Source organism: Montipora capricornis, chromosome 3, assembly GCF_036669925.1.
Source record: "Montipora capricornis isolate CH-2021 chromosome 3, ASM3666992v2, whole genome shotgun sequence".
Lineage (NCBI taxonomy): Eukaryota > Metazoa > Cnidaria > Anthozoa > Scleractinia > Acroporidae > Montipora > Montipora capricornis.
The window spans coordinates 36,437,537-36,452,333 of record NC_090885.1 but is presented as its reverse complement, the minus strand read 5'-3'; the positions used below and the strand labels follow the sequence as shown (position 1 = coordinate 36,452,333).

The 14,797-nt window shown below is 39.1% G+C and overlaps 3 protein-coding genes and 1 pseudogene across 6 annotated transcripts in view; 1 reads left to right on the top strand and 3 right to left on the bottom strand.

Moving 5' to 3' along the window:
• The window catches only part of LOC138040980 (uncharacterized), a 233,648-nt gene that overhangs the window by 84,123 nt on the left and 134,728 nt on the right, over positions 1 to 14,797 (bottom strand). The gene's annotated exons all lie outside the window — the stretch shown is intronic.
• On the top strand, positions 7,620 to 9,218 carry LOC138041789 (uncharacterized). The gene has a single exon (XM_068887493.1). The coding sequence runs from the start codon at positions 7,620 to 7,622 to the stop codon at positions 9,165 to 9,167; it is 1,548 nt and encodes a 515-aa protein (XP_068743594.1). The 3' UTR covers positions 9,168 to 9,218.
• On the bottom strand, positions 9,378 to 11,595 carry LOC138041788 (uncharacterized; annotated as a pseudogene).
• Positions 12,238 to 14,797, bottom strand: part of LOC138041327 (cartilage matrix protein-like) — an 18,254-nt gene continuing 15,694 nt past the window's right edge. The window contains exons 7-8 of one of the 3 annotated variants that reach the window (XM_068887098.1): positions 13,887 to 14,097; positions 12,238 to 12,393 (exon numbers count right to left, since the gene is read on the bottom strand). In XM_068887098.1, the coding sequence (XP_068743199.1) occupies positions 13,894 to 14,097 (204 nt within the window). In that variant the 3' untranslated portion in view covers positions 12,238 to 12,393; positions 13,887 to 13,893. The remainder of the gene's footprint in view (positions 12,394 to 13,886; positions 14,098 to 14,797) is intronic. The other 2 variants (XM_068887099.1, XM_068887101.1) reach the window with 2 other exon arrangements.

Genomic DNA, 14,797 nt, shown 5'->3' with positions numbered 1-14,797 from the left:
GAATAAAAATTGCGTCTTGTATTAATTCCAAGGTAAAATACGATTCAGCTTAGAAGCATGCTACTGTCTGTCAAAGAGATTTAACGGCACTTTTCATTTGTCAGTAGTTTAGGAATACCTGAGTCAGTTTATGTTTCCTCTTTATAGGAGAACTAATTAAATCGGACCCTATGGATTACCATGATCACGAATGTAAATGGGAATTGAGGGGAATGTTTGTTATTTTCAGGGATGAAGATTCATTTGGAAAACTTGAAAAAGTTCCTGATTGCCACACATAAATTTGAGGTCATGGCCAAAGAATGTACTATTGGTGGATCTTCCTAGAATGAAACCAAAAAAAAAGTAGTAATTTGATATTGTTTCTACTACAACTTTAAACTAAGATCTCTTCACTAGGTCACAAGGAAATGCTTTTCAGCGATTCAGCTTAGAAGCATGCTACTGTCTGTCAAAGAGATTTAACAGCACTTTTCATTTGTCAGTAGTTTAGGAATACCTGAGTCAGTTTATGTTTCCTCTTTATAGGAGAACTAATTAAATCGGACCCTATGGATTACCAGGATCACGAATGTAAATGGGAATTTAGGGGAATGTTTGTTATTTTCGGGGATGAAGATGCATTTGGAAAACTTGAAAAAGTTCCTGATTTTCACACATAAATTTGAGGTCATGGCCAAAAAATGTACTATATTGGTGGATCTTCCTAGAATGATACCAAAAAAAAAGTAGTAATTTGATATTGTTTCTACTACAACTTTAAACTAAGATCTCTTCACTAGGTCACAAGGAAATGGTTTTCAGCGATTTAAATTTTGGCCAGAAAAATGAAGAATTCTCCAGAAAGATAGAGATCCCATCTACATTGAGTATCAGACTACGATCCATTAAGCGGACGTCCTACGGTGGTTTTAGTAAAATTGTCGAAATTTGGTTGACATTACTTTTCAGCGATCTAGTATAAAATTACGACAAGAAGTGAGCTGTAAGGGTAACTTGATTCCTTGTAAAACTGAATAAGTTGTTAGGATTACATTTTTGATTAGACAATGGTGCAATTCATATAAAACGTGACAACAATTAAGTGAAAATATCGTCATTAAGTGAGATTAAATGACGAAATGAAATAATGAAATTTGCCAGACAGGACGAATTATGCAATGAGCACTTAGAATAACGCATTTAGCTCAGTCCCAGAGTTCAACAACTGCGTGTTTTTTTTTTCATAGATTCAACCGGCGCTTTTTTGTCAAAATCGCTAAAGCCAAGATAGACTGACGTTAAACCTATTTTCTCACTTATAGATATTTCTTTCTCAGCGTGAGTGTATGTATAGCGCGCCTTATATTTAAATGCAAATTATTATAAATTATTTATTCCTCATTTACCGATGAAAGTCAGACAAACCGGTAAAACAAACAAACCGGTAAAACATGGGTAGTGATTGTAATAAGTAAAGGCAAGCGACGAGTCAATTGGTAAGAGACAGGATTTCTTCCACTTGCAAAGGTGCCAGCTGAACCTGGAACTGCTTCTGCGACGTGTTCACATGCAATACGAGGGTTGCGTGGCATTTTTCCAACGCGAAACGAGCAGGTGTTTCAGAGTATTTGATTTAAAAATCGTATATTGCGAGATTCAGTCTTCTCTATCAACTACAATCTCACAAAATAACGCTTTGCAACATCAAGAAATTAATCCGTGTTATGTTTGTTGTAAACCATTTAAACAAGGACTGGTTAACACAAAATATATCTCCCTCTAATAGTTTTAATTTTTTTTCGTGAAAAGGCAACACTGGTTTACATTCCATGCGCCAAGGACAGCGGTAGTACATTAGAAAGGCGCCAAAAATATGTAAGTCATCTGTTTTGAGACAGCGGAATATTATTAATCCCAGCAAGACGTTCATTTGTAAATGAGTGAATGGGAAGGAATCGGTTCGACGAACATGATGCATGACCACTTCAATGCATTACACTAAGTGCAAGCGGACGCAACAAATCCCAGCATTGATGGGAGTTGTTTGTTCGGCACATGTTGGATGGTTTGGCAGTGGTCTGCAAACATGCAGATGCAACTACTCCCAACAATGACTTGTAAGGGCGTGCAGTGTATTATGGGAAGGACAGGACTTGTTTTCAACATCTTAATGTGTTTCTATCCCCATAGAAACCACTTCTAATGCGCGTGCGTGGCCCCAAAAATGTTGGAAGAGCTGCATAAACGGATCCAACATTGTTGTGCTACGCTTTGGCGATCACAGAACAACACGCAACAACATTCGGCAGAGTATACGAACGGAAGCAACTTGCCACACGCAAAAATGTTGGGACTTTTTTTTTAATTAAATAAATAAAAGTAATTGAAAAGAAGAGCGGCACGCGAAAAGCGAATAGCAAAGTCTATACGTCTTGTGCGGTTTTTGCCTTCGGCAAAGGGCACAGTCTAAAAAAACAAAAGAAAAACATGCTTTCAAAGATATAGAGAAGATATTTACATTTTATTAGGTTTTGGATTTTTTGGAGACCCAGGTCCAAAGGCTTATCAAAGCCCGAACGGCTTCCCATTTCTTCTTTACAGAGAGGCATTGTTTTGTATTTGATAATTGTGTCACAGTTTAAAATGAAGCAAAAAGTTATTTAAATTAGGGGATGCTCTTTCAGCGCGACAAAGCCGGATACATTACTTGGCAATTAGGCAACAGAAATTGATTGGGAGTGGAGTTTGTGGTCAGAGCTACGTGGCCAGCCTCAGATCGAAATCCGTATATATGTGTAAGTAGCTGTGTTAACTCAAAGGCCTAGAAGTTGGCAAGACTGCAGCCATTTAAAAAGACTATTTCAAAATTTTTCCTTTTTGCATCTCCTGGCCAGAGTAAGTGTATCAAATTTTCTATCTCCCTATGATATAAACTTCACTTGATGTCGTCTACAAGTCCAACTTTCTTTAAAAACAATCTGTTATTAACTGGCGTTGTAACAATTTGTATAAGAAATGGTATGAACGCGAGTTCATTTCGTGACTTATGGGCACGAGTTATGTCTTTGATTGCGCAATTTGAAAACTTTCAAAACATCATGAGTGACCATAATCGTATGAACTTACATACATACATTACATATGTATGTAATGTATGTATGTAAGTTCATACGATTTCTTATTTCTTATATACCCAACAAAATAACTTCTTCGCTTTGTTTCCATAGCAACTTCCGTATTGCACACTATAACCTGTTTTTTGTACTCTATAACCTATTTATGCATTCGTCATTGACCAATTAAAATCGCCATATTTTATTGAGTATGTAACATGAAGTTAAAAGCGATGAGTTTACTGCCCTTTGTAGATTTAAGGTGATTCCCTGGTTTTGCATTGCGCAACACTACTTCCCATAATTTCTTGCGTCATTTGCATGGCGCGCACAGTAGCGCGGGCACACTGATAAAATGGCGGATTTTCATTAACGCCAAGTCTAATCCGTCATGGAATGGCTCTTTTCTCCTGAATGAGTACAATGACGCCTATTTTTTATTTAAGATATTTGCTGAGAGCAGTGTTTCGATGGAGTAGAGGATAAATCAGCTAAAATCTATGGCCAGTTTTTTGGCAATTTCATAAAATTGTACGGAAGGAGCCATTACGAGTCGAATAGCTCACACTAAAGTAAAATCTATTTTGGAGTGTTAAGTACTCACAAAGGCATTCAAATAAATTTTTCAGGTACGTACTTGAATAGGCTATTTCCGAGTTCATGTCTATCTCCTCTTCAAAGCGAGTCAAAGTGCGAAAATTAGGTTTCATTCATATGTAAAGTAGAACTAATTACCATCACAAAAACTTCGCACTCAGTAGACTCGCTTTGAAGAGGAGGCAGACCTGAACTCGAAATGGCCTATTAACCATAAAATGACACCTCGCTCTGCGTTATACGTTGGAAAACATTTCATGAAATCGAGCTGAATTTGTCCAACATTGGGGGTGCGCAGCAATTATTGTCAAAGTAGTTCAAATAGCCGTATTCGTCAGCGTCATATAGTGAAAACGAGCAAGGTGATCCCGCTTTTTATTACATTTTTATCATCTCCTTGTCATGTTATAACGGTTTGCGAAGTTTCATGGGAAATCTATGACAACTTCTATTTCTAGGGAATCACCTTCAAAGATGTTTGTCAAGCGACTTTCCAATTAATAGTTTCATTTAGTGGAAGATTAATATCTTTGTGCCACTTTTCTTGACATTAAATTGGCCTTTCACATTTTTTTGGAACAATTTCTTTATAAATAAATTTAGTTGGTTTTTGACTCATTAGAAATTTTCATATTTAAGGGTTTTCGTGTTTCGCCTACGCAGATGGTTTATTGCTGAGATTATTCCAAAGAAGGTTAGAGGTCGAACTTTTAAGTTATATTTATCCTGAAAAGCATTAAAGGAGAGAAAACTAGAGGATTCGTTCCGTGTTAAACACGGACATTGCCTATACATGGAACCTTGAACTGGGCGAGCTGTCAGTCCGTTCATTTGAGACCTCGATAGCCACTAAAAGTGACGGCGACCTACAGATTTCATACGCAGGAAATAGTAATGTAGAAAAAAAGTGATTGAATATCCTGCTGCAAAACGAGTGAGGGTGAGTATAACGGTCATTTACTAACCGGCAATACTTGAGGCGAATTATATTTTTGCGTGTTCGAAAGATCTTCATTTTACGTCACTGTTTGTGCCTTCTTTAAAACCTTAGTGTTTTTTGTTTTTATTGTAGTTAACTGATGAGATACCGAAGCATCAACAGGATGCTATTCTATCTTTTTAGGCAGCAAGAAACCTGTGAAGTGGTTTCCATAAGACGAGTACAATCTGGAGGAGGTTAGATGTTATCATCATTTTGCTTCATGTTTTGTTAGATCTTATTTCGTCTTTTAATTTTCCTTTCCGTGTCCTCTTCTCGTTGAGTGTGCGAATGAATTTTCTGTTGTTTTTTTGTAAAGAATTCCAGTTACCTTCCCTCTTTTTACGTTGCTGCATTATTAATTTCAATATTATTTTTAAAATGCGCGCCTCCTTTGCATGGAACATCTCTTTGGAGCTTGATGCGCCTTAGTCTAAGGTTACGTCATCCTGGATATTGCAATTACTCATGTATAAAAATAGGCACGCATTGCGTACGTGTGGTAGAGCACAGCTCTGTTTTGTTTTCCAGGATATTCAAGTTGTCTTTGTTTAATATGTAGCTCTAATAGTACACGATATTGAGTTGGTAGCGTATATCATTATAGTACCATGATGGATGTCTTAGGTAAATAGCCCCCTGAGAAGTCATGTGGTTGCTAGTAAAATACTAAACCTAGAATGATTGAAGTAAATAAAAGGGAATCGAGAAACATTGGCTTCGAGGCTGACATGTTGATTATTTTCAAGTTCCCTTACAACTTCTTTTTTAACACCAGTTAAAGCGTGTGCCCTGAGCGTATGACAGCTTTCCAAAACAAAAGTATACGGAAGGTAATCCTGTCCGGCGGGGTTAGTATCTGGATGGGAGACCTCAAAATAAAACGACATAGGGCCAAAAATTATATTCTAACGCTCAAAAACGCGAACTAAGCAAGGTACAGGTTTTGTTAGCCTGCATTATGCAAAACAAATATTGATGCAAAAGTTAATAAGTATTGATAAACAGTTTATAGGAAGAACAGAAGAAAGTTTTTAGAAGTGTCGATCGAGAATAAAATATTTTGCCATCAGCAACAAAATTTGCGACACGAAAGTAGTAGCCAAAACGCGGGCTCGGGGCCGGAGTAGTGTAGGGTTTCAATTTTTGTCGTTATTCTCCTGTACTGCTGATGCGCTTTAGTCTGAGGTTACGTCATCGTGGATCCTATAACAAGATTTCCGCACAGGTCCCTACTTCGTTATGCATACGCTCTTTTGTTTCAAGAAAACAATAGTGATAACAATAGACATCCTCTGGGAATGTGGCTATATGGACTTTACAAAAACCGGTCTAACTCCTGACTGAAATACGGAAAATCGAACATTTTCTCTGCAATTTTGGAACTTTTAATTTCCTGAACTTTTACTCATTTTTTCAATTTTAGAATAAGCGAAAGAAGTAGAGTTTCAAGCAGTCGTTGTAATAGGGTTCAGGTTCTCAAGCGTAACAAACAGACAAAATAAGAGTACTGTTATCAAAAATTAATGGCTACATGCACCTGCACTTTCGGTCTTTTTCTTTGACCGCGTTTTAACACAGCTTTTGGTTATTTCATGGCGACGAAGGAAAGTTTTGTTCTTTGCACCACTCTAGGCACCGCTCGGGATCGGCTATATTAAAGCAGAGACAATTTTCAAATGATCTCAATCTTGCTTTGCTGATGCTAGTACTTCGGTAGCCATCTTGATTATCACGAAGTCACCACTTTGCCTCAAAAGAGTCAAAACGTGAAACGATTAATTTCAATGAACTTGTGCATTAAAGTTTCCCATGAAGGATGCACCAATCAGACTGGAAGCGTGGTACACTCTTCCGTGCAATGAACTTATAAGTGTGCCGCACCGGGCATGAAGTAAAACTGAGCAGATCACAGATCGTAGCAATACTAGATAAACCTAAATCTATCGCAGGGACTAACCATAGGCCTAAACACTGTCTTTAGTTGTAATTAGGGTTATGGTTAGCATTATTAAAGGGATAGGGCTTTTTCAAAAGTAGTAAAACAGGGATCTCTAAACCTAGGAGTTGTGGGTTCGATTGTAGTTGCTCGGCATGGCACGTGTATATAATAATAATTGTGATGTAAATAGTCATCCAGAACTCAAAGTAAATATCATTTTTAATGGTTTGAATTAGCAACTTGACACGTTAGCTCAGTGGTCAAGAATAGTTAAGGACAAGTAAACCAAAGTTTCTACAGTAGGTCAATTCAAAGCAAGCCGCAAGTGACATAGCATTGCAATACCAGAAAAAGGCGAGCAGGATCTGGAAAAAAAGGACAGGACGAAGGGATAGAAAGAGGAAAGCTGGGACGAAAATAAGCAACGGTGTGAGCGATGTGGGCAAAGTAGAGAGGAAGAGGGAGGGAGAAAGGGAGAGAGAGCGAGAGGGAGAGAGAAATGAGATCCATTTTTATTCATCCCGTAAGTACCAATAAGCCAATGTATATATATTTGATTCCCTTGGGTGTACGTATTTGTTCTTCAAAACAATAACGCAAATGCATAATTAATTTATTCTGCATGCATAATGAAGTAGGGACCTGTACGGAAATCATTCCTCAAGTATTTGAGAAGAATGAAAATCTCCTAATATCATTGTCATAAGACACGCATGTAATTTCCCTAACATTATGGTTAGTGGCAGGTGTTCTATAAAGCACAAGAGTTTGAATGGAAAGTTCTGAATCGCAAAACCATGTGGACAAATCTATTGATTCTTTTACAAGATCATTTACTAACTTTTACTAACTTTTTGTTGACGTAACTGTGTGTTTGTCATATTATTTTACAGTGGTATACACCCTATGCAAAATGAAAAGGGACTGGGAGCGATACGTGCGAGAACGAGGCTAGTTGGGCCAAGGAAAAATGGCCGCCTGATGCGAAGGGCGCCAAATTTTAAATATGCCGGCAAATTGTTGTGTTCCTCAATGCACAAAACAGCTGTACAGGACTGAAAATGGAAAGAAAATTTCCTACTTCAAGTTTCCAGATGATGTGAACCTCAAGAAACGTTGGCTGCATGCTATTCGTCGCGACGAATGTAAGGATTTTACTGTCAACCAAAACACGAAGATTTGCTCTCGTCACTTTAAACCTGAGGACTTTGTTAAGTCTGTCGGAGGCCAGCGTATTTATGTCAGGGAAGGGGTCGTGCCATCACGTTTTTCTTGGTCACAAAGTTCTCCGCTAAAGAGAAAGCCTCCTAAGAAACGTATGTTTACGTCGAATACAGACACAGAGTTGATAGTATCTCAAACAACTAGTGCAACTGAAACCAACGCTGATAACTGCACATCATCGGCGGCTGGTAGCTCTGCTGATCATGACGTGCAAAACGACACGGATACGCAAGGAAACACGACAGAAGATTTCAAAGAACTTCTCGAAAAACTGAAGAGTCTGGTGCTTGAAAATGCTTCGCTAAAGGCTGAAATAGGAGTTTTGAAACGTCAGAAGGGTCTTGCAGATTCTCGCGTTTTTCAGTTGCGAAATTTTACCTCTGACGAGGACATCGCCTTTTACACCGGCTTTCCTAACTTTGCTACATTTAATGCTGTATATGAATTTTTGAACACTGGAACGAATGGGGAGAACATTAGGTACTGCTCGTCAAAAGAAAGAAGTGTCCCAAAGCGTTTTTATGATGAGAACGAAAATGAAACCGAGGAACCAGAGGAATGCACTCACAAAGGTAGAAAAAGGAGCTTAGAAGCAAGAGAGGAGTTTTTCCTTGTACTCTGCAGACTAAGAAGGGGATTTGCAGAAAAGCATCTGGCTCACTTGTTTCATATCTCTCAGTCAACAGTGAGCAGGATATTCCTGTCCTGGATAAATTACTTGTATCTTAAATTTGGTCAGGTATCTATATGGGCAAATAAGGAGGTTGTTACAGTTACTATGCCAGACAGCTTTAAAGACAAATACTCTTCCACCCGTGTAATAATCGATTGCACAGAGATTAGATGTCAGATGCCTTCCAGCCTTCTTTTGAATTCGAAACTGTTCAGCTCGTATAAAAACCACGTAACTCTGAAAGGCTTAGTTGGAATTGCTCCTAGTGGAGCTATAACTTTTATCAGTCAACTATACAGTGGAAGTATTTCCGATCGCGAAATTGTTGAGAGAAGTGGTTTTCTGAAGTTAGATTTTGATAAAGGTGACACTGTGATGGCCGATAAAGGCTTTACAATTGAAGATCTCCTTCCACTGGGTGTGAACCTAAACATTCCACCTTTTCTAGGGTTGTATACCCAAATGACAGCACAAGATGTTATCAAGACCCAGGAAATTGCCTCGGTAAGAATACATATCGAACGAGCTATTAACAAAGTCAAGAACTTCCGCATTTGGGATAGTGTCGTACCACTTAGTCTATTTGGGGTGGTAAATCAAATGTGGAGTGTCTGTGCCTTTTTGTGTAACATGCACGATCCTCTTATTTCCACGTAACATTTAGGCAAAGCAATAATGCCTTCTACAGAAGACAACATTATTTAATAAAAGCGCCAGACCCTAATGTTATGTCTCAGAAAGAGCACAGATTTGGTAAACTAGGGTTTCGGCATCTTTGTGCGCTAGGAGCTAGTAAACTGTCATTTATCTTCGTACAGTCATTGTGCTCAAGAACTGAGAATAAAGAAACAAATCTTACAAAAGTTTTATCTTGAAAGACATCAAGGTTGATACTCTGTTTTAGACATATGTGTCATTGCTACAATTTAACAACAATGACACGCTTTTCTAATGTTTACAGAATTCTAAAGCGGCTGGCTCTATAAAATGATTGAAGTAGCAGTTCTTAAGGCATTCATTCAATGTGTCCCAGAACTGAGGATCAAATGTGATCCTCTCTACACTCATGCCTTTGCTGGTGTAAATTACAAAATCACACCAGCTAGCCCCTGTAACAGCAAGTTGACCCTGTATTTGAAAGTAGTACTGATGTCCCCTTTTCAGTCTTGGCTGTCCATTTACATTTTCTGCAAAGAAACTTTCATCTGCACATGCATCTAAGGGACTTACATGAAACTTAGTGAAGGGACATTTAACCTCTACTAGTCCAAAAGGCTTACTACAACTATGATCAATGACCTTGCCATCTGGCGATGCTGCCAAAATTGGACAGGCCATACTCACAACAAGGCCACTTTTTAACACTGTAACTGGATTCCTAGCTGCAAACATATATTTTCCATATTCTTTCAAGGCTACAGGTTCATAGGTTTTCCCGTGTTCTGTCTGCTTGGAAGTAAATGGCTTGGGATGAAGCAGATTGTTTACTAAAGAGGCATGATTTCTTTTCCTTTTTGCAATGGTGTGGAAATTAGAAGCTGTAAACCGAAATTTTCTTTCAGCATTCCATTCTTGGGAGGCTGCTCGTTCTCTTGTAGTCTTCTCTATGTTATTGAGCTTTACCTCATCAACAGTCAAATGATCCAGGAGTGCTTCTTGGTTCCTGCTCAAACCATCTGGCTTTTTGTACTGTTCAGAATGTTGCAAAGGAAATGCAGGAAACGCAGATATAGCATTTTGGTCATCATTACCATCATTGCCGTCTGCTCTAGGCACTGAGTCAATATTGCAGAAAACTTGAAAATTGGACTCGGAAAACTGTAACTGATAACTTGCATATGAACCACTCGGAGATTTTCCAAATTTTGTTTCCTGTAAGTTAGTACCACCAGGAGAAATGATTTGAGACAGGGCAAATTTAGGATTGATCTTTTGAAGCTTGTCTTTCAACATAACTTCATCTGCTGTTTGTGTGCTCAAGTTTTTCCTAGCTTCATACAATAAACACCTCACACCACTATCAGGATCATAATCGCTATCTAATTTGGACCTCTTTACATTGAGTTCCATGACAGGTTGGGGCTTGATTTTTTCCCCTCTTGCAGGTCTGTGCCACAGCTGTAAACTGGAGGTGCATGCCTTAGGTTGTGCCATATCAGATTCATGGTCCAACTCCTTGACATTTTGACAGCTATACAAGCTAAACTTACAAAGTTTCATCATAAGTGCAAGTACATGATTACAAAAGCCAGCAGATCCCGCCACGCACGTACATGAAGCATACTTTACACTTCCACTCACTAAACAAAGTGCAACTTTTAATTTATGAGGGGCTTCATTTTTTTAAAGCTATGATGACACAAACATTGAAAAAAGAAATATTCATTGTCACTAGCAGCAACTACGTCCTTCAAGTATTCGTCTTCAAGGAACGTCTTGGCTTTTCTCATGCTTGTTGGAACTGTATGGCTCTGTTTACTTCGGTCAATGTTTTTTCCAGACTGAGAGACATGCAAATCCATTTCTGCCTTTGTAAACAATGGCATTCGTTGTAAGCTTGTTGACCACCCAGTCGATGGAAACCTTACAGTACTTTCCTTTAGCAACGGATCATTTCGAGTTTGTAATTTTTCTTGTCTCTGCTTTCGACGCGTGTAAATAAGGTTCTTGTCCGGATCCACAACATCTTTATCACGACCAGAAGCCACATATTCAAGTACTCTACGGAAAAATTAGCACACCAGTTAATTGTGCAGAAACAGGTAAGCGACGGAAATAAACATTAAATCTCCTGATCTCTACTTGAAATAAGAAATAAGGCATGTTAAATATCGAGTCCTTTTAACCAAGTACAGTATAAAAAAACCCTTATTATTACGACTACTGAGAAATACATCGATAAGCTTACTTGCCTTTTTGCTAACTGTGCCTTTGTTTTTAATCCTTTTGCCGGGTCGCCACGACATTTTAACCAAAAGCGAAGCTCATCCGTGGTGAGTGTTGTAGGATTTCGTCCTTGAAGAGATGCTCCTGGTATATCGCCCTCGGAAAGACGGCTGGCACTTACAGTTTGATCAGCAGCCATTTTTACCACGAGTAAACAGAACAAGGCCCAACTAGCCTCGTTCTCGCACGTATCGCTCCCAGTCCCTTTTCATTTTGCATAGGGTGTATTGTTACGTAAGATACGTATTAGGGCCATACTTTGTGTAAGAGCGGTTCACGTGTCCTTGTCGTGGGAACAACATGTTCTTTTGACGTTCGGAATAAAAGTTGATCTTTTGTGAAAACAGGACTGGAGTTTACTTCATGGTGACCCCGACGTGACACATATAAAGACCACGGATCAAGGAAAGACAGTTTGGATCTTTAAAGGATGCTCCAGAAAAAGGATTCGAAAGGACACGGTGAACAATAATAGCACAGGCGGGTTTACAAGATCTTGATCTTAATTAAGAGAGGCTGTCTGTGAAGTCATCTGTGTGAACTGTCCCAACACTTGTGATCAGGATTGTAGAGATTTTTTTGTCTAAAATATTGAAAAGTTTTGTACTAGCAGGCTCTAAAGTCAACGGATGGATAAATGGCTTGTTGATGATCGAACACAGGTATTCTAACGTGGAAGGTGAAGATGAAGTGACGGTGTACCCTCTGATTTGGCGCCTGTGGCATATTGGTGGATGAGATCCTTTTTGGGGAAGCAGGGAAATGAGAGATCACAACATTTACTGTATACATCGTGGTGCTTTATTGCTTCTTGAGAACTTCGAGGTCGTTCACATGCAACTAAAATCTAGGTTTTCCTCTCTAGCATAAAACTAAACTCTAAATAAGTTTTCCCTTTTTAACATCCTCCCCTTCATCTGTATAATGTCCTGTTCACCTGTAACACAAATGAAAACTTTAGGAAAGTTTCATCCACCACAAAGTGTTTCCAAAAAAACGATCGGCTCCGTTGGTACGAAGAAAAATCGAACTGAGAGAGGACTGCATTGCGATGCGGTTGTTACATTAAAACTGGAGAACAAATTGTGGAATTTAGTCATTTGGTGGCATAGTATGACAACTTTGATCAATCACAAAACACGCAGGTCGCAAATTAATGTGTCGCCATAGGCCGCCCCAGCTCGCTTCACTACAGACAGCCGTTGAGAATATAAACGCGTTATAAGACTTTGTATGGGAAATAAAATACCGTCGATTGTAAAGCCTAAAAAATGTTCAATTAACTTTCATTCAATAAAATGAATAAAAATGATTCAACTCTGGTGTATTCTTGTGCCTTTTGGAGTTTATTTTACAGTTTCGGGAGGTCCGTGTTTTCAATATTCTGAGACGAAGTCAAGGCTGCACACTAAGAGTTCGACCGTTGTCAGCTCGGAGGCGGTTTGCCACTCGAAAATCCATCCCAGCCGCGATTTTTTCACGCAAAGCTAAAGTCACATCATTTGCGAACCTCCGTGAATGTTTGGTAGTCAAAAATCCCCACACACTTGGCTGGAAATGAGCGTTTTCTGCTTCGATTCCACGATAGCTGATGAATTTAACAGCAACTGATAACCGCACAGGACACGGAGCTTGGGCCCAAGGACAAATTAGCTCCACCCGATGAGGGTACAGTCATTTCATGTACAACACTCACCCTATCCCCACAGTGGCTTCTCGAACACCATGGTTACGAGTGACGCTGTGGGATGGGGTAAATGTTGTAAATGAAATGACTGTACCTCATCGGGTGGAGTTAATTTGACCTCGGACCTAAGCTCCGTGTCCTGTGCGGTTTCAGTTGCTGTTAAATTCATCAGCTATCGTGGAATCGAAGGAGAAAATGCTCATTTCCAGCCAAGTGCGAGGGGATTTTTTACTACGAAACATTCACGGAGGTTCGCAAATGATGTGGCTTTAGCTTTGCGTGAAAAAATCGCGGCTGGGATGAATTTTCGAGTCGCAAACCGCCTCTGAGCTGACAACGGTCGAATTCTCAGTGCGCAGCCTTTACTTCGTCTTAGAGCATTGAAAACACGGACTTCCCGAAACTGTAAAATAAACTCCAAAAGGCACAAGAATACACCAGAGGTGAGTCATTTTTATTCATTTTATTGAATGAAAGTTAATTGAGCATTTTTATAGGCTTTACAATCGACGGTATTTTATTTCACATACAAAGTCTTATAACGCGTTTAAATTCTCAACGGCTGTCTGTAGTGACGTGAGCTTGGGCTGCCTATGGTGTCGCAAAGCGAGGGAAAACGCATAGACGTAAAACGTAATACGTTTTGCTTTCGCTTTTGATTGGCTGAGAATTTTGCTAAAAACAACACAAATTAAGGAAAGTAGTCACTGTTTTGTTCAATTATACAAATTTAAACTAGTTACCTCACAATCAGTAAGTGTGGAACCATTTATCCATGTCAGGTTGCTTTCTTTCAAAGCAAATTTTTGAAATAATGTCGTCTATCCTCTTGCTGAGATCATCAAACTTCTTCACATGATGAATGTTTGTGCTGTTGCCCATGGCAATGTTTGTCAACTCGTTGTTGTCTACGAATGGACCGACGCCAACTGCAATGATTTTTACACCCTTATCCTGGTGGAAACAAATAGATAAACTAATGCATTATTACAAAGTACAGTCCCGGCACTCAGAGATTTGCATCATACTTGAGTGATATCAAACTAACACATGTACATCATTCTCTGGCAGGACAGTCACCCATTCCATGAATGGAACCAAAGTAATCACTGCAGGGTTATTTCTATAGAAGCTGCGGTACCGGTGTCGGTGGGGTCTAGGGAAGACAAAATAAACGAGTTGACAGCGATAAATAAACCACCGTGTGCTTCGTATCGTGAGCCCTCTGTTATTTCAGCAGCGCGATAATTAGGGCGTTAATAATAATAATGATAACGGTAACGATAATAATAATGATGACACCACTATCACATAATAATAATAATAATAATAATAATAATAATAATAATAATAATAATAATAATAATACTCTTCCTCCCTCAACAGAAACCGACAGCGACCTGTCATTAATAAGCACTCCTGCAAAACACGAGGTTTCTTACGCACTTGAAACTCCCGGAAGCTTCTACCAGCCGTTGGAGAGTAGCTCAGATTCTGAGAAGACAGTTCGAGGAACTAGATCAAGTAGAGATAGAGGAAGATGCCGTGGGATATGGCGTCGGATAGAACTCAACGATTACACATTTGTAAAGCAAAACAAGTGGTCGATGCAGCTCTTGGAGAGATTGCGCCACAAGACGCTGAAAAACTCTGG

What these genes read in the sequence shown, in the direction of transcription:
- LOC138041789 (XM_068887493.1), top strand. Translation starts at nt 7,620, where the DNA reads ATGCCGGCAAATTGTTGTGTTCCTCAATGCACAAAACAGCTGTACAGG.